Source organism: Gallus gallus, chromosome 18, assembly GCF_016699485.2.
Source record: "Gallus gallus isolate bGalGal1 chromosome 18, bGalGal1.mat.broiler.GRCg7b, whole genome shotgun sequence".
Lineage (NCBI taxonomy): Eukaryota > Metazoa > Chordata > Aves > Galliformes > Phasianidae > Gallus > Gallus gallus.
The window spans coordinates 10,561,855-10,581,399 of record NC_052549.1 but is presented as its reverse complement, the minus strand read 5'-3'; the positions used below and the strand labels follow the sequence as shown (position 1 = coordinate 10,581,399).

Here is a 19,545-nt window from a genome sequence, read left to right as displayed (position 1 = left end):
GGGAGCGCTCAGCCTCCCCATGGGGTGGGAATGGGAAGAGCTGTGGGGGTCCTGTCCTCTCCTGGAGCTCCTTGGGCACATCTGATGAGCGCAGTGGGTTCGCCCCAGTCCCCCATGTTGGCCCTGACCCACTCCTGTGCTGCTCTGCCGCCCCGTGCTGCTCTCAGGGTTGGGGCTTCTGCCTCGCTGACCCCTGGCTCTACAGCCGAGCAGCACTGCACAGCCTCCATCACAACCACCTCCGCCTCAGTGACAAACCGACCCCAGGCTGAGAGCATCTGCGTGCAATGAGCCGCCCCAGCACCAACGCAGGTACTGCTGTTATTAAAAAATGACAAAACTGTTCCATTTCTGATCGTGGGGCTCGGCTGCGTGCCTGCCGGTGTCACTTAACTGCCACAGAAGCTTCAGCTTTGCTTGCTCAGATGGGTGCGTGGTGGAGCTGCATTCTGTGCAGCTGCTCGCTGCTATTTCTAAGCAGAAAACTTTTGCATATGACATCTCCTGCCTCAGATGCCTGCGGGCCCTTTTAATTCTCTATCCAAGTCTGTATTCGCTCACATCCTGAGAGTCCCAGAGGGCAAAAATGAGCGTGGAGTCAAAATGAGGAAATAAATTAAATGAATTTAAAGCCTGTGACTGACTGAATGTCTTTACAATTTCTTTTTGTTTGTTTGTTGTTTTATTTGTCTTTTTTTTTCCTTCCTTTCCCAAGCACAGCTCAGGGCTTTGGCTCCGGCACCAACTCCAAGGCGGCCACCCCTGTGAAGCGCAGCGCTGTGAGCGGTGGCAGTGATGCTGGGTATGTGGGGCTGTGCTGGGCCCTGGGGGGGGATGGTGGGGTGGGGGCAGCTTCACAGTGTGGGGCTGGATCAGTCTGCAGACAATTCAGCCTCATCTCTTGCTCAAGGGCCCCAGGGCCTGGGCATGCCTGCTTGGGTACTGGGTGCTGCCCTGGCTGGGGGTGGTGGCTGTTGGGGTATTGCTGCAGGCAGGTCCTGCTGCCAGAGCCCAACCTGAGCACCCTGGGCTGGGCCTTTGCCTGCTGCAGGCAAAGATGGGGGCAGCAGTGCCCCTCCTGAGGCAGTAATTTGTTGGTTGCAGTCACAGAGTGATTTTTCTGCCAGGGATGTGAACAGCCATGGGCACTCAGAAGCACCATCTCTGTCCCTCTAGGACAGTTGGACTGCAGGGCAGAGGCTGTGCCGGTGCTGTCGTGAGTTCCTGCAGATGTGTGAACCTGGAGGCTGTCTCAGCAGTGGCAGTGCTGGAGTTGCTTGGGGTCAGTGTGTGGCTCCCCCTGACCTCAGTCCATGGCATCCCCAGAGCACAACTCCTGGCCCACCCCATGGCAAAGTCCTTCTTCAGCTTGGCTTGGCCCGACCTGTACAACCCCCCAGCTTCAGATACATCTCCTGTATTGCTCAGAGAACTGCAGACACAGCAGGGGCTCATCAGCCATGTGGAAGAGACTTTCTCTCTGCAACAGCTCTGCTCACAGGCACTGTGCTCAGAGCTGGGTTGCTCCAAGCACTGGCAGATCCCCACTTCCCACTGTGGATCCTTATGCCCCTCTATCCAACCAGGTGAGCGCTGTTCCAGCCCCGACACTCGGTTTCAATGGGTTCCCTCTCCCTGCGTTGTTTTTTTCACCTTGAGCTCAGCAATGGTGCCCCAGGCTGTGCTCTGTCCCACAGTGCCTGGGGCACTACTGAAGCTCTCACCCATTCCAGAGGGCACACAGCCCTGGGTGGACACTGCTTCTCAGGACGTGCACCTGGCAGGGCCCCCCCGTGTGCCCCAGATGCTGGTGGGCTCCCCCCAACCCTGAGGGCTTCCAGGAGCACCTCCCTTCCCTCAAGGACAGACGAGATCTTTCCATTCCATGGGCATTTATTGTCACTATAGAGCAACCGTGCCACCTCAGGCGCCTGCACACTCCGTGGAGACCAAGGACACCGTCACAGCCACTCTGCACTGGAGAGCACCGGGGACCCCCGACAGCGGCCGGCAGCTCCGTAGCTTGGGGTCCACATCTGTCACACACGGCACCTGCAGGGAAAGCATCACAGAGACCCATGTTCCCGGATGGGATCGTTGGAGTGGGGCTGCCCATGGAGCCCCGCGGGTGGGCAGTCCCGGTCCCAGCACAGTCCACGACCGGAGCATCCCGGTACTCACCGCGGTGCGGAGCGGAGCGGCGGATCCGGGATGGAGCGCTGGGGGGCGGCGCTCGGCGGCACCTTCGCTGTCGGAGCGGCGGCTGTAGGGCAGGCGGAGGCCGGAGAGCAGTCCCGAGGCTCTGCCCACCGGATAGGAGAGGGGCGCGGCCGCCTGCCGGTACCAGGGAGCGGCGGGGCGGCAGAGCAGCGCCACGGCTACGGCTAGAGCCAGGCAGCGGGCGGCGCGCATCGTGCCAGAGGGAGCGCAGCGCTCCCGAACGCCGCCGCCGCCGCCTCTTTATGGCCGCGCCCGCCCCCGCCGCACAGCCCGAGGGGAACCGCCGCTCCCCGCCCACGGAGCCGGGAGAGGAGCGGTGGACGGGGGCGGAGGGGATCATTCCTTGAACTTCCACTCCTGGCGGCACATGGGGCAGTGCTGCTGCACCTGCTGCGAGTGCAGCCACTTCAGGATGCAGTGCATGTGGAAGCAGTGCGAGCACTGTCCCCACACCAGCGGGCAGTCGTCCCCGGGCACTTTGCCTGCGGCGCGGACACAGCGTCAGGACGGGCCCCGCCTCACCGTGCCGGGCACCGTGCCGGGCCCCGCGGCCGCGCCGCACTCACAGTCGGGGCAGCAGCCGTTGAAGGCCATGCGGCAGATACCGCAGTTTTCGTCGTTCGCCACCCACAGCCACGAGGCGACGCCGCTCCAGCTCCGCACCTTCACCCGCATCGCCGCCGGAAGTGCCGCTCGCCGGCCCGCGCCGCGCCGCCGGAAGCGCCACCCTCCGCCCCACAAGGCCCAGCGAACCTGAACGCGCGCGCCTCCGCCACTGGTCCCGCCTCTTCTGCTTCCGGCGTCGGCGCAGCGCGGCCGGAAGCGCAGGCCCCGGAGCGGAGCCGCCATCATGGCCGACAAGATGGACATGTCCCTGGACGATATCATTAAGCTCAACCGAAGCCAGCGCGGCGGCGGCCGGGGCGGCGGCCGGGGCGGCCGGGGCCGAGGCGGCGTCACCCGTGGGGGCGGGCCCGGTCGGGGCGGCGTGGGAGCCGGGCGAGCGGGCGGCGGCCCCGTGCGGAACAGGCCGGTGATGGCCCGGGGCGGCGGCAGGAATCGGCCCGCGCCGTACAGCCGGGTACGGGCCGGGAGTGGGGGCGGCGTCTGGTCGGCGGGCCCCGGAGGGAGCGGGCCCGGTCCGCGGGGCGGGAGGCGGCGGCGGCGGCGGTTCCTGGACGGGGCGGGGGCGGTGGGACGGGCGGCCCTTTGTCCGTTGCCGGCAGCCGGGCCGTGCTGGCGGGCCCCTGCGCCGCTCAGCGAGGTGTCCCTGTCGTTGCAGCCGAAACAGCTCCCCGAGAAGTGGCAGCACGACCTCTTCGACAGCGGTTTTGGGGCGGGCGCTGGTGTGGAGACCGGCGGGAAGCTGCTCGTCTCCAACTTGGACTTCGGCGTCTCAGATGCGGATATCCAGGTACGGGCTCGAGGCTGTTTCCGGGGGGTTTCATTCATAACATTGGTGCTGGATGCTGGGGGTGGCTGCAGGAGCACTAGAGGCCCTGCTCCCAGTGGTAGGGCCCTCCACACAGTGCCCAGCCCTGTGCTGCAGGCACTGCTTGGGCCCTGTTCTGAGGAGTTTGAGTGCCTGTATTTAGAAAAGCCACGGTCCTTATGGAGCTGTAGGTAATCACATATTAAATGTCTCTGCCATGATGTTGTGTGAAGGATGCTGCCTTAGCTCAGTCTTGCTATGACTGAAGAGCTTTGCACAGGCTGTGTGAGCTTTTAAGGTTTGTGTATTTTCAGAGGTTCAGTAACTGTATGTGTACATCTGTTGGCTCTGTTCTCACAGTATCTGTTTACGTACTTCCTTTGTTAAAGCTGTGTTTTGCTTAGTGTCAAGGTGTTCTTATAGATGCATCAGTGACATTGAGAAGTCTGATTTGTGAGGGAGTACCTGCTCATGCATGCTGTCGTTTCCACAATTACCGTGTGTATCTTATGACAGCTGAATGTTCTAGCTGAGTTACCAGCTGCAGCTAAATCCCTTGTTCCAGCTGTGCCCTGGGTGCAGGCTGTCTACAGCGGACCTGAGCCAGGCAGGGCTCAGTGTGCCTGCACAGCTGTGGGGCTGATCTCACCTATGGGCAGCAAGGTGTGCAGAAACATCTGCAGATCCAAGGAGTGTCCCCTCTGGAGGGTTTTGCTGGCTTAGTCATGTTGCAAAAAGCTTTGGATGGTTTCTGGTCTTCGTGTCTCCACCAGGAAAAAACAAAAGCAAACAAACAAAAAACAAAAACAAACAAACAAAAAACCCCACTACTTCTATGTTTTCTTCATCTATTAATTCATTCCTGTTCAGCCATATGCCAATCTGTCTGCATCAGGAGAATAGGAAGTGAGCTTTTTTAGGTCACCTAGTTATTAAGCGATGCACTTAAAACCACTGTTTTTTCCTCAAGTAAGTTTAGGTTCAGTAGAAATAAATTTCCTACTTGCTGTAATCAGGCCCAAATGTGTAAAATGTGAATCTAGTTATTTCAGTGTAAGGAATTCATGTGTTTTGTGTGTCAGTTGAGAGTTTCATTTCCACAGTTGGCTTGAACTGCAGGAGCAGACAACTTCTGCATATGTTATATGTAGCAGCAAAGCTGACTTAATGGGTTTATGCCTCTTTGTTACTGCCCATCCCATAATTTCCCACTAAGTGGCACTGATTGTTTTCTTTGTTTCTATGCTGATCATGTCATTAGTCATGTTTTGCTGCATGAATGTGAGCTGGAGGGAGCTTTACACAGGTTGCTCTTGGAGGAGGCTGTGTGGTGCTGTGGCTTCTCTGCAGGACAGGGGTGTGATGGAGCACCTCCCATGCAGCACTGTCTTCTGGAAAGCTTATGTTGGGTGCTGTTCTCATGATCATGTCCAGTAAATGGACACAATGGAGAAACTTACTGGCAAGTTTGCTTGAAGCTGGCTTAAGAAATGAAAATACTTATAGTGCTCTTTTCAAATGTTTGGATAAGAATTCACAGAGGTGGCTAGAATAGTGTTCAGGCTCTGCTGCAGGTGATGGGATAGGCAGCCTGTGGTGTCCACTTTGGACACCTGACAATTCTGTGCATTTTGAGTTTTTGAAGCATGGGGTGTAGGTAAAAACTTGAAAAGGAGTGAGATGTCCCTAGATGGTATCCTAGATGTAGCATCTGTGAAGCAAAATGGATGGCTCCACTGTTGCAGCCTTCCATCACTTGTGACGGTGAATGATGTGCTTCAGTGGAAGACTTCCTGGTTTCAGTTTATTCAGAAATATCCCTATGCTCTGGAAGGGACTGCTTTAAACTGCACAATTTAAATTGGTCTAGCAAGGCTTTAAAGAAAAAAGAAGTCCAGCACATAAAAACTGTGATTATTTTATGAATTTCTCTATTTGTATGGATGATCTTTCCTTGGGAAATTGATTAGGGTCTGTCTTATTTTAAAATAGAGTCTCTATTGATTCAGCCTTGAAAAAAGACTGGCAGTGTCCCTGGGAAAAGAAGCAGGTCAGCATACCTTGAGGCTGCTTTGTTGGCCGTATACAAGCACCCTTCAAGCGATGGATATGAAGTTCTGTTTGTTTCTGCCACCTGTGGCTGCTTTCTGGAATTATTCTAATGGCTTGTGTTGCTTCTTTCATTGGTGTTTTTTGTGAGATGTCAGGGAATGTATATGTGATTGCTGAAAGCAGGAGCTGCCTGCGCCTTGCCTGGGCTGCTTGGTGTTTGCAGTGCTGACTGAAGCATACTCGCTTCTCCCTCTGTTTCTCAGGAACTCTTTGCAGAATTTGGGACCTTGAAGAAGGCGGCAGTGCACTACGACAGATCTGGACGCAGTCTAGGGACAGCAGATGTGCATTTTGAAAGAAAAGCAGATGCTCTGAAAGCTATGAAGCAGTACAATGGAGTCCCCTTGGATGGTGAGTCTCCGTGGCTGTTGCGTGCTTCTCTGCACAGCTGGTGGCATCTGTGTGCCTGCCATACTCACAGTAACTGTCTGCTTTTCCTGCAGGGCGCCCCATGAACATTCAGCTGGTTACATCACAGATAGACACACAGAGGAGACCAGCACAGAGGTGAGAAGCCGTACTGCCGCGGGAGTCGCTGTGCCAGTCAGCACGGGGAGTGAACTGGCCTGTGTAGGAAGCATGGATCCTCCTCATGTCCTGCAAACTTCTGAGTGCCTGTTGGGGTTAACCAGAATGCACTATAACAGTTGCTTTTTAAAAATCACAGTGTAAACAGAGGTGGCATGACCAGAAACCGTGGTGGTTCAGGAGGATTTGGTGGTGGAGGTACCAGGCGAGGTAGTCGTGGCGGGAGCAGAGGGAGAGGCAGAGGGGCTGGAAGAACTTCCAAACAGCAGCTCTCTGCAGAAGAACTAGATGCACAGCTGGATGCTTACAATGCCAGGGTAAGTGCTGCTCACATGATGTTCACAGGTACCCTGCAGCGTCTTTTTGACAAGCATTGGCAGCTGACTGGAAAAAGAAATTGTTTTTCAGGTCATTGGACTTAAATAGCCTCCCTCTAAAGCTGAGCATTGCCCTGTTCCTGTAGCTGCCTTAGCTCTCCAGAACTACTGTTACTCATAAGTAAGAAATAGCCCCTTTTCCAACTTCCCCTGGCTTGTTGCAGCCTATGTCAGCCAGAATTGGCAGTAGCCAAGATGTGTGATGAACAAAAGCTATAGACCAAATCCCAGAGAGATAATAGGCTGGAAAAATGAAAAACAAAAGGAAAAAACACATGAAATAACTGCCTTGGTGCTAAGAGAGGAAAAAAGTCAATGATGCTGATCACTGCCTGCAAGACCCTAATGCAGAGCTGGATGAGCAGAGCAATGCACATGGTTTCTTTCATTCAGAATGAGCTCACATGTTGTGCCACAGCAAGACTGAAGTCTTATCTGAGAATCAAAGTTAAATTTGTGCTTGATGTAATCTGAATCTTGCTGGTCTATGTTGTAGAAATGGGATAAAATAAAAGTGATAAAGTGAGATGAATTCTAGAAACATGGGTGTGGAAATGTGGTTTAGAGCAGTGCTCTCTGAAACTGGAAATGCTTAAGTAATAATAGTTAGAAGAAGCTTTAGGTTGAAGAGTAAGAAGTGTGATGTAGGGAGTTTGCCCAAGTACTGAGGTACAGTTCAGGTCCGGTCAGTAGGCACTGTGGGGCCGGGGTTGGGGCTGCATCTCTGCCACTGAGGCAGCAGCATCCTGGGGCTGGCAGCCGGGGCTGGGAGGGTGGGAGTTGGGGGGGCGAGGGGGGTTTGTGGTGGGCTGCTGACGGTCCTCTCTGCTCTCTTCTAGATGGACACCAGCTAAAGTGGCGAGCAGTGCATGGAAGGACTCCAGACATCTCATTCCATGCTCTGTGGCGGGAGGGGTGTGCGACTGTGGCTACTAATATCAAGGATGGAATTTGTTTTACTTTTATGTTTTGGAATAGGTTTTAAACTCATGTAAAGGTTTTTTTTAATTCTGAAGCAGACCCGTTTTGTACCGAGTTATTTTTGGGATAAATTTTACTGGTTGCCTGTTGGGCCGAGGTGGCTTTTTCACCTTTGCCGTAATAAAATAGAACCGTGTCTAGAGCTCTGCCTGCTCCCTGGCGGCCGCTGCCGCCCCGTCGGCCCACGCGCTCCTTTCCCGCGCCCGCCCTACCCACTGGCCCCGGCTGCGATCCGCGCCGCGATCGCGCGCGTACGCCCTGAGCCAATCAGAGCGCCGCGTCGCGGCCGGAAGTGAGGAGCAGGACACGCCCTCGCATAACGGGAAGTGACGGGCGTGTCCCGGAAGTGCGGGGGTGCGCGGGCGGCTGGGCGGATCCCGGCGGCGTTGTCACCGCAGCGCGGAGGGTGAGCGCGACCGGTACGGCGGGGCCGGGCGAGGCGGAGTGGAGCGGCGGGCACGGGGCGGAGGGCGCCGGGCTCCGCCCTATTCGCTGCGGCCGGGCCGGGCCCCGCCGGCTCAGCGCCATGCGAGTGGCCGGGGCGCGGCCGAGGCGCGGAGCGGGGGCAGCGGGCGCCCTCCCTGCGGCGGGTGGGCGGCGGGGAGCGCTCGGGCGCGGATCTGCGGTCGGAGCGAAGCGCGGCGCCTTCGGTCCCCGAAATCGTCCTTCCCCGCTGCTGTCGTACCGGGGCCGCGCGGGGACGGCAGCGCGGCGCCGGGCTCCTGCCGGCTTCTCGGGTCGGCCGGCTTCAAATAGATTCTCCATAAATGGTTTCCAGTTATGAAAGGAGGAACTTGAAGGCAACTTCCCCAGGGTTGGTCTCTTTTTGCATTGGAGCCAAGAGCTCGGTTCAGCTCCCGGTGCTGCGGGCAGGCTGAGGGTTGGAGCAGCAGTACGAGGTGTCCGAGCTGCAGTGCCCTCATGGTGCCGTGGCGGAAGGACGATGCCTTTTCCCTGCCTCCGTGGGCGCTTTGCGGCAGGCCTGCGAGCTGCGACTTCCTTTTCTTCAGAGAAGAGCTCTAGGTTGTGCCAAGCAGCTGAATTGTTGCCGTGAGGGTTTCGGGTGCAGCCCAGAGTGCTCTGTGGTCTCAGTTCTCCAGGAGTGGTCCCACTGTAGGTATTCTTGTCCCAGAAATGCTGAGTGGAGGCCGCATCCACGTGGTGCTGAGGAGACCCGTGGCAGTTCCTGCGGTGTGGTCGTGTTGTAGCGCTGCAGTCGTCGTACTTACAGGTAGCAGCCGGGCTGCAGAGCACTCACCATGCAGCTTATTTGTGTTCTGAGTGTAAGGCTGCAAGGGCTTCTTAAACCCAATAAGCTGTAAGAGCCGTCTGCTCATTTCTCTGGTGATGCTCCTGGCAGATGATACCTGCAGGTGGACTGCAGTGTAGGGCAATGTCACGAGCAGCATGCACAACTGCAGATCTGGCTGCAGAGCACCTGGCAGCAGCAGCAGCTGTGTGGCCCCACAGCTCCTCCTCCCCACGCCTGGAGCTCTGTCAGGGATCAGCCCTCAGGCAAGGCGGGAGTTCTCCACATGCTCACATAGCAGCTCCGCAGCGCTGCCGGAACTCCCAGCCCTGTGTTCCTGAGGCTAGAACGCTGCCCCACTGCTGCCATGCGATTAGACCTGGCTCTGGGCAAGCTCAGGTCTGGCCCCTTGAGCTGCCATCACGCGGGGTGGCTGTGCTGCTTGAACTGGTTTAAGCAGCTCTTGCTTCCTGTTTCTGCAGCATGTGCAGCCCTGAGGTGAACTGGAGTGGGTGAACCGAGCTGCGTGGAAAGTAACATTGCAGAAAGCTGCATTAGATTCCAAGTGGCTTTGCTGTGCAGCTTCGTGAGCTTTCCCTTGTGCTGCAGGGGAAAAAAGGAAGGGTGGGGACTGCTTGGATTGGCGCTGTGGCTTTCCATGGCTGAGCTGAGGCCTAACGGATGTCCGAAGCCAATTAGCTCATCTGAAGAGACTCTGACCACTCTTATGTCACTGCACAAGTACCTTGGGATCTCTGCCCTGGCGTGTGAAGAAATCACCGCTCATCCCTGCCTGATAACGGTGATCTTTTCCTAGCAGTGTTTCTCTCTGGCAGAAGGTGGGGCTCTTGTGTTCGCTGCTGCTAGCTCCTTGGTATTGCACTAAAAATACTGTGAGAATTCAGGGGAAACTGCTGACTTCAGGAAGCGTCACAGGCAGCTGAGTGCAGATTCGCAGATGGGAAGTGGTTTGGTTTCTGCTGCCTTCTGCAGGCCCCAGTGAACAGCAGGGATCTGAGGGGTGACAGTGGCCATTTCCAGACATTCTGGGACATCCCTGGGGCCACGGTGCTTTCCTGTGACCCGCCCTGGGCTGAGTGCAGGGTAGCACAGAGGCAGCAGCTGCATTGTTCTGTGATCCAGGTGCATCTCTGGAGTCAGAGAGCCATCGGCGCGGGCGGTGCCGCACAGGGCGTGCAGGTGCCTTCCGGGTTTCAAAGTTGCTGAGGGAGAATTCCTTGCAGAAGCCTCGGGGTGGTGCCTGGGTATGAGGCTCAGGGCTGAATGTGCACATTGCCTGCTGGAGATCGGTGTTCCGGAAGGTTTCAGCCATGAGGGCTGAGCCCTCTGAAGGGGCTGTGGCCTCAGTTGCCCATTCCTCTGCCCCGACCTCTGCAGCAGCAGGTCTCTGTGTGCTGGAGCCACGATCCTACAGGACATTGGGCACGGCGTGAGATGGATGCCCAACCCAGTGTTCCAGTGTGCCGAGTCCCTCAGCTCTGCTTTGCCTGGCAGTGCAACAGCTCCTCCTGCATGCACCTGAACAGCTCTGTTCTATTAATTCTGAGCTGTAGGAAATGCGTTGTTGTAGAAGCCTGGAGTAGCCTGGTGCTGCTGGATGCCTCCTTCCTTCCTGGCAGAACGCTCAGGGCAGCAGCTGAACACCGTGATGTGAGGCTCCATAATGCTGTGTGCCAGGAGCAGGCTCAGCCAGGCTCAGTGGGAGCACGGTGCCATCAGAACGCTGCAGCAGAGGGGCTGCGGTGCAGCCAGCTTGATGGAGAGGCTTCTCCAGACCTTGCTGCAGGGAGCCTGCAGGAGGCACAGCGGCGTTTTTCCTGTGCTGCCAAGCAGAGCTGAAACCTGGGCTGCCTTGAGCTGCTGTTTGGAACATCACTTGCTGTTTCTGGTGACTTTGGGTCAGTTTGAAGAACCACTTTCCACCCATGGTGGACTTCCATAGGGTGACAACCTGTGGTGCCTGGGGGAGGGGAGGTGCGGGGGGAGTCGAGGTCTGGCTTGGAGCCGAAGCTGAGGGCAAAATGAGATTAAGCACTGGAACAAATGCTTGAGTAAGTGTTTGTTGAACACTTCTGGGAGCCTTCAAGCCTGGAAGCTTTTTTGGATGGGAGCCTAAAGGAAATGACTGGTTTTGATATGGATTTACTAGGGTGAGAGCTACTCAGTTGCTCATGTGTGGCATAAGATGTGAATGTAAATTTCCATGGCAGTCTGTGCCAGGGGCCTGGAGAATCCCGTGCAAAAGGGCTGTGAAGTGAGGGGCCAATACAGGTGGTTGTTGGAGCTGTGTGTAAGAAGGTGTGGTGGGAAGAGGTCCTGTACCGACCCAAAGCCCCTGTAGAAATCTCAGATGTGTTGCATCTCTCCCCACCCCTTGTCTGGTGGTAGAGCTCGGTCAGGTTTTGGTGCCCACTGCGAGTTCCCTACCCTTGGCACAGCCACGATGGCATCCCAGCCTCCCCAGGAGGTGCTGCCAGCCCAGAACAGCTCAGGAGTTTTGCTCCTGGGTTTGGCTGGGGGTGCACTCACACAGGATCTGACAGCACCTCGTCTCAGTGCTGGCACTGAGCTGCAGCCCTGGTGCTGCGCTGGCGGCTGTTCTCCTGCCCTGGCTCAGTCTTCAGGCAGAGATGTGCAATATTTCACTCTAATTCGTCTCCTTGGCAGAACATTTATAATATTTATGGCTAAAAACACCATATATGCATACCTCTGCTGTTGTGCTGTTGCAGCTGTCTCCAGGCTCAAGATGGAGGCAGACGGGCTGCGGCATCTGCACGACTCGTCCTGTGTCGCTGCCGAATGTGCTCTGTGAGCTGCGTGTGCTCAGTGCCAGCACTCAGGTTTTTCTCTCCCTGTCCTGGTGACACATGGGGTAGGAATGGAGTCGCTGAGTTACGGGCTATTATGTCAGCTAGTTCGAAGATGAGAAGAGCAAATAGCAGTTGGCTTATGTAGCGTAGCCCATGCAGCAGACTTTGGGTTTCCCTTAACAAGTCAGCATTTCTGGATGTATTCTGGTCTTCTGTGGAAGCACGTGGAGATCGTAATTAAGATCGTAGTGTTGATTTATTTGGAAACCAGATGCCAGAGCAAAGAATGCAGTTTTCCAGTCTGAGTCATGTGTGCTGATGCACGACTCCGGGCAGGAATGCAGAATGAGACGTGGAAATGCCAGGTAATAATAGAAATACCTGCATCCATCAGCACGTCATTTGTGAAGGGTTTTGCTTGTCTGAGGAGCCTTTCAAAAGCTGTCAGCTGAGGTTTTTTAAGCCTCGAGAGCAGTTCAAGTTGATGTTTGCCGTAGGATCACCCTTAGCACAGCACGCCCGGTGGGGCATCAAGAATTACTGAGGATATTATTGGCTTTTTCCTGGTGTTTTGATGGGTGTTGGCAGCAGCTCTCCCCAGCCCTCAGCTGGGTGTTTCCTGGTTGGAGTGTTCTGAGTGTTAGAGCGTTCTGGGGCTTGCAAAGCAGTGCCAGGCTGCACACCAGGCTTCAACCCGTGGCCTGTGTTTGCCCAGCTCTGTGACACATATCTTTGGAAAGGATCAGGATGAGGTCAGCTGAGCCAGGTGTCTTCTTCCATTGTAGATTCTGATTGAATTACAGACTGTGAGCTCCAGATTGCAGCTGAGGCTTCTGACGTTTGGGCAGTGGTGGGGTCTGTTCTTCGCCTCACAAGGTTGTACTGTGGAGAAGCAGAGCTGAACTGGGTTTATTCTGGGCTCAAGTTTATTGCAAGTGAAAGCATCACTGAGCTGTGCATGTGGAGGAGTTGTTTTTGTTCTATGGTGTGGGCTATTTGTCTGTTCCAGCTGCTGAACAAAGCACAGAGGCTGATTTTTTTTTTCCTATCCTCTTGCACAGGCTGAAAATGGGACCTGGGCTGCTGAGGGAGTCTGGGCAGGATGGGGGGTGTGGGTCCTTGGCAGCAATGTGCCCCTGGAGGTTCCTCCAAGGACAGTCCGTGGGGCACCCGGTGTGAGAGGGACCTGCGGAGTCAGGGCTGTTCTGGGAGGGTTGGTTTATGCCAATGTGCAGCAGATAGCAACAGTTACACATCTCCTCCCCCCTTCAGTGTAACTCGCGTGTGTGAGGATGGCAGAGCAGGAGCCAACGGCAGAGCAGCTGGCCCAAATTGCAGCTGAGAATGAGGAGGATGAACACTCAGTCAACTATAAGCCACCTGCCCAGAAGAGCATCCAGGAGATCCAGGAGCTGGACAAGGATGATGAGAGCCTGCGCAAGTACAAGGAGGCACTGCTTGGTGCTGTCACCGTGACTGCAGGTGAGCCGTAGGACGTGGCAGTGACGGCAGTGACAGAGCTCCACCTGTGGCTCCCCGGCCTCAGCTCTGCTCCTGTCTGGGAGCTGTTCTCTCCCCAGCTCTGTGTGACTTGGTGTGAGTGTAGCCGGGAGCATAAGGGCCGGTGTCTGCACTGCCCCAGTGCTGATCAGTGGCCCCTGGAACAGAGCAGTGCAACTGAGGGGTTGTTTTCTGACCTCTGAGGGAGATGTTCTGGGAGAGAGTGTGGGCTGGCTGTAAATAACACCAAGAGGAGCCCTCACTGGTTTTCTTACTCTTTCAAGAACCTCCTTGGAAGGAGAAATGAGTTGCTTGGTACAAGGGCTAGTTGTTTAACAGCCTTTTTCTTTGTCTTCTAGATCCCAATGCTCCAAATGTAGTGGTGACCAAACTGACATTGGTCTGTACTACTGCTCCTGGCCCTCTGGAGCTGGACCTGACAGGTAAGCTGGGAAACAAAAGCAGCCCTTCTCTGAGTCAAATCTGGTTGATGTGGGGTCTTCAGGGAGGTCCCGTCAAGGCACTGATGCTGTGGTGGGCAGCTCATTTGCATGTCCAAAGTGCCCCTTTGCTGGATGCAGAGCCAGGTGCCACGGTCAAGAGGATTTCCCACCTCAGCTTGCATCTCAGCATCCCTATCTCAGCAAAGGCCTTTCTGCTTTCTCTATATGGCCTACCTTAGTTTTACAAATGCATGAGCTGCCAGCTGGGGGAGCCAGCTGTCCTCCAGCCTGCACAGCCTCACTAACGGCAGCTTCAAGATGGTGACAACTTTAGAGCAGACATTTACAAAGGAACATCCTTGAATTAAGTGCATTGTTATGCTGCAGTTCCCTTTCCTGGCACACCACTTGGCCACCTCAAGTAGCACAGGCAGCATATCAAGGAGAGTCCTGAATTGCAAAAATCAAAGGATAAATTGTACTGTACAAGCAGTAAGGGTCCAGTCCCCTGTTGCTGCACATACTGTCCATTTCACCTCTGGTAGCTGAAATCCGTTCCAGAGCACGATGCAAACAGACTCAGAGCAATCGTTTACTTTCTGTGTAGGTGACCTGGAGAGCTATAAGAAGCAGGCGTTCGTGCTGAAGGAAGGTGTGGAATACCGGATAAAAATCTCCTTTAGGGTAAGGATTCAGATCTGCAAACTGAACAACTGGTGAAATTTGGAGCACCTGATTACTGCAACTCCATCGTAGGGCTCCCAGATGGGTGTGATGGAGGAAATATTTCCCTGCAGTGGGTGGGGTGGGCAGCGTGTGGAGATCTGTCTTTGACAGTCCTTGCTTGTCTCTGCAGGTTAACAGGGAGATTGTGTCAGGGTTGAAGTATATTCAGCACACGTTCCGGAAAGGAGTGAAAAGTAAGTGCCTCTCTGTGGTTCAGGTACTGCTTTTTGTGAGGGCTTCCTGCTCTTTCTGCTGCCGTGATGGAGGCTTGTGTGTGGGTAACCCAGCAGCTCACAGTGGGAAGAGATGGTCTTTAGTGAAGCGCAGCTGTGTCTGTGCCACTCCACTGTGGCAAGGTGTGGAGGTTTCTGGCTCTGCTGCAGGGAGCCACCTGTTGTGCTGTGCCTGAGCTTGGTGTGCAGTCACTGCTGGAGTTGAACAGATTGCTGCTGTGTGGACAGCAGTACGAGTGCTGGGTTTTGCTCCCTGTGGAAGGAGCTGTTTCTGGAGTGAAAGATGCTGTTAATGTGGGTGATGTTCTTACAGCTGCTTTTACTGTTTGTGAATTGCAGTGGTAATACCCTTTCATTTGCGTTAGCCTTGCCCCAAATATAGCGGAAGCTCTTAAATAGCTTCCATCTTCCTCTTTTTCTCCTAGTTGACAAGACTGAATACATGGTTGGGAGCTATGGCCCCCGAGCAGAGGAATACGAGTTTCTGACCCCCATGGAAGAAGCTCCTAAGGGCATGCTGGCCCGGGGCAGCTACAACATCAAATCCAAATTCACAGATGATGATAAGACTGACCACCTGTCCTGGGAGTGGAACCTGACCATCAAGAAGGAATGGAAGGACTAGCCCTTCCCAAAGCTAATCCCCAGAGAGCGTGAATCAGACAGTGGCTACCGTAGAAATCCCTCCCTGTACCAAAGTGCTGACATTGGAACCCCCTTACCTTTCACCCCCTGTTAAAATTTGATCAGAGTTTTGTAACGTGCCCCCTCCCCAGAGAATCACTGAATCCAGTTGACCAAACCATGCTGTCTGCATCTGATCTCCAGCTGCCCGTCCCGGGGCCATTCTGTCCCAGCACAGAGGTGGGAGCACTCGCTCCTTTGCCAGGCCCTTTGCTGCTTCTCACCTTCCTTTATTCTGGTTGGTGCTGAAGAGGAGATTCCTATATTCCATGTAGGATTCTGTGCTTAGCTTTCCTGTGCACAGCTCAGGGTAGCTACTGCCTCCAAGTAGCTGAAGAACTTTGATGCCAGGCAGCTATTTGAATCTGTTTGTTGGCTAAAATCATGTTCAGCCTGCCCCTTCCATCCATTTGGTGTCCTGAGAATGCTGGCACCTTCATTTGTGGATGTTCCCCGTAACCATGATGCCTTAATGTGTAACACGTATCCTCTAGGGAGGGGGCCCTGCCCCTGTTACACTTTTTAAATGCCACCGACCCTCCCCGTCTGTTGACATGGCACTCATTTTGGTCACGCCCCTCATGGAATATTAGGAAAGATTCACAACTTCCCGCTTTGCTGCTGGTCCATTCTTCACTCAGGACTGGACATCCCCAGAAGGGAGGGCAGTGTGACATCCCAGGTGACATCTAGCCCCTTCCCCAGGCCATCCCTCCCAGTGTCCAGAGAGCTAGCCTGGCAGAACCCCAGCCCGGTATGCAGAGCTCCAGACTCTCTGGGCAGCCCCAATGCCTCCAAGGCACAGAGGGGGTTGCGAGGCAGGTAGGTGCGGGAGTCACCAGTGTTGCCATCACCTCAGACTTCTCACTGCAGCCAAAGTAGCTGCAAAGCACTGAAATACCAGGATAGCACCTGCCCTCCCAGCTGTTTTGGGCTGAGGATGGACTAGTCTGTTTCTGCAGCTGCTCTCCTGATGCGAACAACAAAGAGCTTGCAATGGTCAAGTATTCAGAAGCGGTTAATGCCTTATGTATCTGTTCTGCCTTTAAAATCTGTGCCTGGCGTGTCAGTATTTATTGCCTTGACACTCTACTCCCTCCTCCCCTGTGCCCATAGCAGACCCCGCAGCAGTGCAGCCTGCTGCCCGCGGCTGTGCTGATATGGCACTTGGGGGTGACGGGGGCCTCTGGGGCCTGCGACCCCCCCCGACCACTGGGCAGGCATGTTCCAGCTCTGCAGCCCTCTTATTTCGATCCTCCCACATTGAGGTTGTATTAGAACTGGGACCAAGTACATGTGGCTTTCTCGTAGCTACGTCTTTGCCTCTAACTCTCCTCTGCCCTGCCCCTAGAGAGATTTTTGTTAATTTGATTTGGTGCATATTGTCTGTAAATCCTAGACCCAGGTTAACAGGTTTGGAATCATCGTCTGCTTCTCCTTTTATGACAGTTAAATAAAATCTTTGAACTGACTGTCTATTCTGGATCTATTCTGGGTCTTTGGCAGGAAGTGGCAGAACTCCTCTTCCAGAAGTGATTTCCACAAATGCCAGAGGTGGGGAGGAGAGCAGAATCCCTGGGTTCTCTCTGTCATGTAACAGAGCCTGGGGAAGTCCTTGCCAGGGCAGAAAAGGCAAGAGGCCCCCATTGATGTTTCTCCTTTGCTGCTCTCGAGAGCTTCAGTTTGAGATTGATCTTTTGCTGCTCAGCAGTTCTATATGGCCTGCAGCATGAAGGGTGAGAAGGAGGGACATGGACATGGTGGGTCTCAGTCTGCGAGGTTAGGGGCACTGCCTGCCAGCTGGGAGCAGGTGGGTTCTGAGCCCTGGCCCGCGCCAGCGTGCAAGCATGAGGTGAAATTCCTGTGCAGTCAGAACAGAGGAAGCATTTGGAGGGACAACAGAACCTAGGAGAGGTGATGTGTGATAAGAGCCTGCGGATGTTTACAGAGCTGGTTTGTGATAAGGATAAGAGACTTCTCAGCGCAGCTGTGAAACGCTGAAGAATGCAGGAGTTGTAGAAATGGCTCAACCCTGCTCCTGCTCTTGTAAGCTTGTAATGGGAACTAAGAACTGAGTACAAGAGGGAACCTGCTGTGCTGACAGCAAAGGCCTCCTTTCTTCTCAGTCCCCTGAAAGCTGCCATGCTTGTCAGAGGCTGCAGCTGAAGGAAACGGTGCGACTCAGAACCTATGAGTGAAAGGGCTCCTGTGAAGTGTGCTCAGCAGGGCAGCAGCTGTCTGCACAGCTGAAGAAGTGCTGTCAGCACCTGCGGAGCCTGCGCTCACAAGTCATGCTTTGCTGGTGCTGCTCCTTCCATCAGTTCCTCCGTGTTCCTGCATTCCTCTGCTGTGCGGGGATGCGAGAGGCAGCACAGCAGCAGGACCTCGAGCAGATGTCACCCGAGTGTCAGTTAGAGCCCAGATGTGCTGATAAAAACTACAAAGGCTCTCCTTGTGCTGGCCCCTAACAGCCGCTCTGTGGGCAGTTAGTGTCAGAGTTAGATCCTGTCTGATGCAATCTTCAGCTCCCTGACAAGTCTTTCCAAACTCTGGACGTTAGTATTTCTGACAGATCGTTCTTGTGGTAGTGGGGTGTGGTGAGGTATGATGTCAGGGTAGGAGGGGGACAGGGACAGGGATGGACACACAGGAGGGCTGCAGTTCACAGGTGGTACTGCCCACGTATCCACCGGAGTGTGGGACCAGCTGCAGGGTAGCAGGTTGGGCACTGCCTGCAGGCAGCAGAGCCCGCAGCCACACAGAGGCAGAGGCAGCCCATGGTTTTGCTCATGGACTGAGCAGCACATGGTGGCTGGGAGGACCAGGGGATTGTCACTGTTTGTGGTTTCCAAGCAGAAGCTCCAGCTTTTTCTGGGCGATGTGTATCATAAATCTTTGCACAACAGTAGCCGGGGCTGCTTTTCTAGTTTGGTGGCTGTGTGTGTTGCAGCAGCCTTTGTCTTTGACAGTTGCCACTGCAAAGCAGCAGAGCTGCAGTGCCTCAGGCGTGGCAGGGTTCACATGCATCTGCTCCAAAGGCAGCCTGGGAGACCTGAAGGAAATGGGAGAACTTGTTAATTAATGTCTCAGCAGTGCTTGAGAGCTGCGGTTATGAGCCTAGACCTTGTGTGCTGCTGCCTGGTCAAGGAGGGGAGTCGGGGAGCATTCCAGGTTACAGTTCCAGCAGTAACAAGACATCAGAGGAAGTGTGCTGCACGTGTACAGACAGTGCCCTACCTGTGCAACTTTATTTTTTGTAGGCATGGTAGTACAGGGACATTTAAACAGATTTTTAAAAGTGAGAGAAATAGACTTTGTAGACTGCTAGAAGGCAGGCATAAGGGCAGGACGCTGCGTTCCGTGAGGAAAGATCCCCACTGAGAACAAGAGGGCTGCAGCACCTTCAAGATGTCAGCGGGCTTGCTTTGCCTCGTCAGCACAGCCGAGCAAACACTGGCTCTGCAGATGGGCCCCACTGGCACAGCTGACGTGTGGCAACATGGTGGTGGTTCAGTGCCTCATGCCCACAGACTACTGGCAGCAGAATTGCTGCCTCTCCTTGGCTGCTGCAAAACTTGCCCCTGCCAGCACCAGGTGATGGTTCTCTGGCAAGAGCTGTCTCAGTTCACAGCCTGGCCCCTGCAGCAAGAAGGATCCCCATAGAGCCCCGCTTGTAGATAATGAGCCGTTTGCTCAGAGTAGTGGTTGCCAAACACTCTCTTGCCCATGGAACCAGCCGGGCTGTGAGGCAGCCAAGCGTAAGCAAGCGTGGGATCACTTTCTGCAGCAGCCGATTCCCCACCCTGGCTGCTTGGCTTGCCTGTGCCTGCAGCCCTGTGCAGCTGCCATCACGTGAAAATAGAATCACAGGATCGTAGGGGTTGGAAGGGATGTCTGTAGTTTCAACCCCCTGCTAAAGCAGGTTCCCTAGAGCAGGTTGCACAGGAAAGCATCCAAGTGGGTTTTGAATATCTCCAGAGACTCTACAGTCTCCCTGGACAGCCTGCTACACTCAAATAAGTTTTTTCTCACGTTAATACGGAAGTTCCTGGGTTTCAGCTTATGCCTATTGCCCCTTGTCCTATTGCAGGGCACAACTGAAAACAGCCTGGCCATGTCTGCTTGACTCCTGCCCTTTAGATAGAGATAAGCATTGATCAGCTCCCCTTTAGCCTTCTCCAGGCTGAAGAGCCCCAGGGCTCTCGGCTTGTCCCCATCAGGAGACA

General features: G+C 54.8%; 4 protein-coding genes across 5 annotated transcripts; 2 read left to right on the top strand and 2 right to left on the bottom strand.

Moving 5' to 3' along the window:
* Positions 1–1,875: 1,875 nt before the first annotated feature.
* ANAPC11 (anaphase promoting complex subunit 11) lies at positions 1,876–2,911 on the bottom strand. Its single transcript, NM_001374334.2, has 3 exons — positions 2,787–2,911; positions 2,182–2,702; positions 1,876–2,052 (listed from the first exon to the last, which is right to left on the bottom strand). Exons 1-2 carry the CDS (start codon positions 2,893–2,895, stop codon positions 2,557–2,559), a joined length of 255 nt encoding a protein of 84 aa, NP_001361263.1. The 5' UTR covers positions 2,896–2,911; the 3' UTR covers positions 1,876–2,052; positions 2,182–2,556.
* Positions 1,876–2,911, bottom strand: NPB (neuropeptide B). Its single transcript, NM_001374333.2, has 3 exons — positions 2,787–2,911; positions 2,182–2,702; positions 1,876–2,052 (listed from the first exon to the last, which is right to left on the bottom strand). The coding sequence occupies exons 2-3, from the start codon at positions 2,410–2,412 to the stop codon at positions 1,924–1,926; spliced, it is 360 nt and encodes a 119-aa protein (NP_001361262.1). The 5' UTR covers positions 2,413–2,702; positions 2,787–2,911; the 3' UTR covers positions 1,876–1,923.
* Positions 2,912–3,032: 121 nt separating this feature from the next.
* ALYREF (Aly/REF export factor) lies at positions 3,033–7,792 on the top strand. Its single transcript, NM_001277907.2, has 6 exons — positions 3,033–3,301; positions 3,503–3,634; positions 5,968–6,115; positions 6,208–6,271; positions 6,432–6,609; positions 7,509–7,792. Exons 1-6 carry the CDS (start codon positions 3,071–3,073, stop codon positions 7,521–7,523), a joined length of 768 nt encoding a protein of 255 aa, NP_001264836.1. The 5' UTR covers positions 3,033–3,070; the 3' UTR covers positions 7,524–7,792.
* A 200-nt stretch (positions 7,793–7,992) lies between these two features.
* Positions 7,993–16,791, top strand: ARHGDIA (Rho GDP dissociation inhibitor alpha). Of its 2 annotated transcripts, none has more exons than NM_001080871.2 (6): positions 7,993–8,056; positions 13,006–13,215; positions 13,593–13,676; positions 14,284–14,360; positions 14,533–14,596; positions 15,061–16,791. In NM_001080871.2, exons 2-6 carry the CDS (start codon positions 13,026–13,028, stop codon positions 15,258–15,260), a joined length of 615 nt encoding a protein of 204 aa, NP_001074340.2. In that variant the 5' UTR covers positions 7,993–8,056; positions 13,006–13,025; the 3' UTR covers positions 15,261–16,791. The 2 variants fall into 2 exon arrangements, with proteins under 2 accessions (NP_001074340.2, XP_015150910.1); XM_015295424.4 differs by having other exon boundaries at positions 7,993–8,069.
* The last annotated feature ends 2,754 nt before the right edge of the window (positions 16,792–19,545 follow it).